The 2534-nt window shown below is 38.2% G+C and overlaps 1 protein-coding gene across 1 annotated transcript; it reads left to right on the top strand.

Annotated features, from left to right (window-relative positions):
- Window positions 1-735: 735 nt before the first annotated feature.
- On the top strand, window positions 736-2097 carry LOC133333457 (imaginal disk growth factor 6-like). Its single transcript, XM_061541778.1, has one exon. The coding sequence runs from the start codon at window positions 736-738 to the stop codon at window positions 2095-2097; it is 1362 nt and encodes a 453-aa protein (XP_061397762.1).
- Window positions 2098-2534: the final 437 nt, after the last annotated feature.

The following is a 2534-nucleotide window of genomic DNA, read 5'->3' as shown; positions in this document are numbered from 1 at the left end:
TGGATATCTAAGGAATTTTTCTGGGAGAATTATCACAGCCTCAGGCTTGGATTTTTAAAGAATATTTCTGAGAGAATTATCACAGCCTTAGGCGTGGATATCTAAGGAATTTTTCTGGGAGAATTATCACAGCCTCAGGCTTGGATTTTTAAAGAATATTTCTGAGAGAATTATCACAGCCTTAGGCGTGGATATCTAAGGAATTTTTCTGGGAGAATTATCACAGCCTCACAGAATATTTCTGAGAGAATTATCACAGCCTTAGGCGTGGATATCTAGGGATTTTTTCTGGGAGAATTATCACAGCCTCACAGAATATTTCTGAGAGAATTATCCCAGCCTCAGGCGTGGATATCTAAGGAATTTTTCTGGGAGAATTATCACAGCCTCAGGCTTGGATTTTTAAAGAATATTTCTGAGAGAATTATCACAGCCTAAGGCGTGGATATCTAAGGAATTTTTCTGGGAGAATTATCACAGCCTCGGGCTTGAATTTCTAAAGAAGAATTTCTTACTCCACATTATATGGTGTTTGATGTTCGAAGTCACCCACCCAAACTTATTTATTTACTCTAATATTTTCTTTTAATAATTGAAATGAAAAAAACACCTGCTGAAATATCAAACACATTTCGTATTTTAGTACTTTCCAGACATTTGAAGTGACAAAGTGTTAAAACAACATTCGATTCGGATCATTTGTGTAAAAAAGTTTCCCACAAGGCGTCTTTCAAGATGCAGAGGTCATCAATTGTCTTATTCATATCCCTCGTCACCTGCGCCTGGGCCATATACCGCCCTCCCGTACCCGCTGCACAGAAACGTTTGGTTTGCTACTATGACTCGGCCAGCTTCGTCAAGGAGACTCTGGCCAAAATGGTCATCGAAGATTTGGAACCGGCCTTTCAATTTTGCACCCACATTATCTATGGATTTGCCGGCATTGAACGTGACACCTTTAAGGCGAAAAGTTTAAATGAAAATTTAGATTTGGATTTGGGTAAGGGACTTTATCGTAAAGTGACTCGTCTCAAGCGTAAATACCCGAATGTTAAGGTAATGCTAAGTGTTGGTGGCGATCGTGATGTGGATGTGGGTGCGGGTGATTTGCCGAATAAATATTTGGAACTCTTGGAATCGGCAATTGGGCGCCAACGTTTCATACGCACCATTTACGCTCTGATTAAAAGCTATGGATTTGATGGTGTCGATGTGGCCTTTCAATTTCCCAAAAATAAACCCAAAAAGATCCATGGAGTTTTTGGCAGCATTTGGAAGCGGATTAAGAAAACCTTTTCGGGAAATTCTGATGTTGATCCAAATTCTGAGAAACACAAGGAGCAATTTTCTGCCCTGATTCGGGAATTGAAGAGTGAATTACGTACCGATAACTATTCGGTTTCCATTACCGTTTTGCCGAGTGTTAATTCAACGAAGTTCTTTGATATTCCGCTATTGGATAGCTATGTTGATTTTGTAAACTTGGCTACATTTGATTTCTACACACCCGAACGTAATCCCAAGGAAGCGGATATAACAGCTTCCCTATATCCTTTGACTGGTCGTAACCCCGAATTCAGTGTTGATTCAGTGGTCCAGACATGGTTGAGTAAAGGCTTTCCAAGTCAAAAACTAAATTTAGGTATTAGTACTTATGGTCGAGCTTGGAAAATGACAACGGATTCGGGAGATTCTTGGGTACCACCCATTAAAGATGTTGAAAATGAAGCTCCCTTGGGAGAGAATACTCAACTTCAGGGTTTATATAGTTTTCAGGAGGTATGCAGTATGTTACCAAATTCTAATAATATGTATGTGAAGGAGGGTCCCAATGCTCCTCTGAAGAAAGTTTTGGCTGATCCTGCTCGTTGTAATAGTGTCTATGCTTTCCGCCTTGCTGACAAAAAGAAAAATATAAATGGCCTTTGGATTTCATATGAAGATCCGGATACAGCAGCAACGAAGACGGCTTATTCGAAAAATTTGCATTTGGGCGGAGTTGCACTATTCAATTTGGAACTGGACGATTTCCGTGGTTTGTGTATTGGCGAGAAATATCCCATTTTGAGAGCTATTAAATATCGTTTACTTCATTAACATGAATATTTTGATTTGATAGTTTATATTTTTTTGAATTGATTTAAAGAGTTCGAATATAATAAATTTTGAATTGCATGAAGAATGAATTTCTTTTTTTGGTTTTCTAGAAAATAATAAAACGGGTAAAACATGGGAAAGTCGTGCGGAACCATTTCATAACCACCATTAAGTTATGGATATATATACTAAAAATGTTATGGATAATATAACTAAAATCGGTTGGCAGAAGATCGAACCTGTACAATTTTTATCCTGTGAGAAAAATAGGTTACAAAATTACAGGTTAGAATGTTCGGTTGGTACAGATAGAAAAGGGCGGAGCCATTATATGTGTGTTATGTCAATTCATGGTCCTATATAGAAAATGTTGTGAAAATAACTTGATCCGAGTTTCGGCTTCCCACTTTCGAAGATCGAAGGTTGAACTGTTTCTC

This window comes from Musca vetustissima, unplaced genomic scaffold, assembly GCF_032173495.1.
Source record: "Musca vetustissima isolate MV318-11 ecotype Yass unplaced genomic scaffold, APGP_CSIRO_Mvet_v1 utg66897, whole genome shotgun sequence".
Taxonomy (NCBI): domain Eukaryota; kingdom Metazoa; phylum Arthropoda; class Insecta; order Diptera; family Muscidae; genus Musca; species Musca vetustissima.
This window is presented reverse-complemented; position numbering and strand designations above follow the sequence as displayed.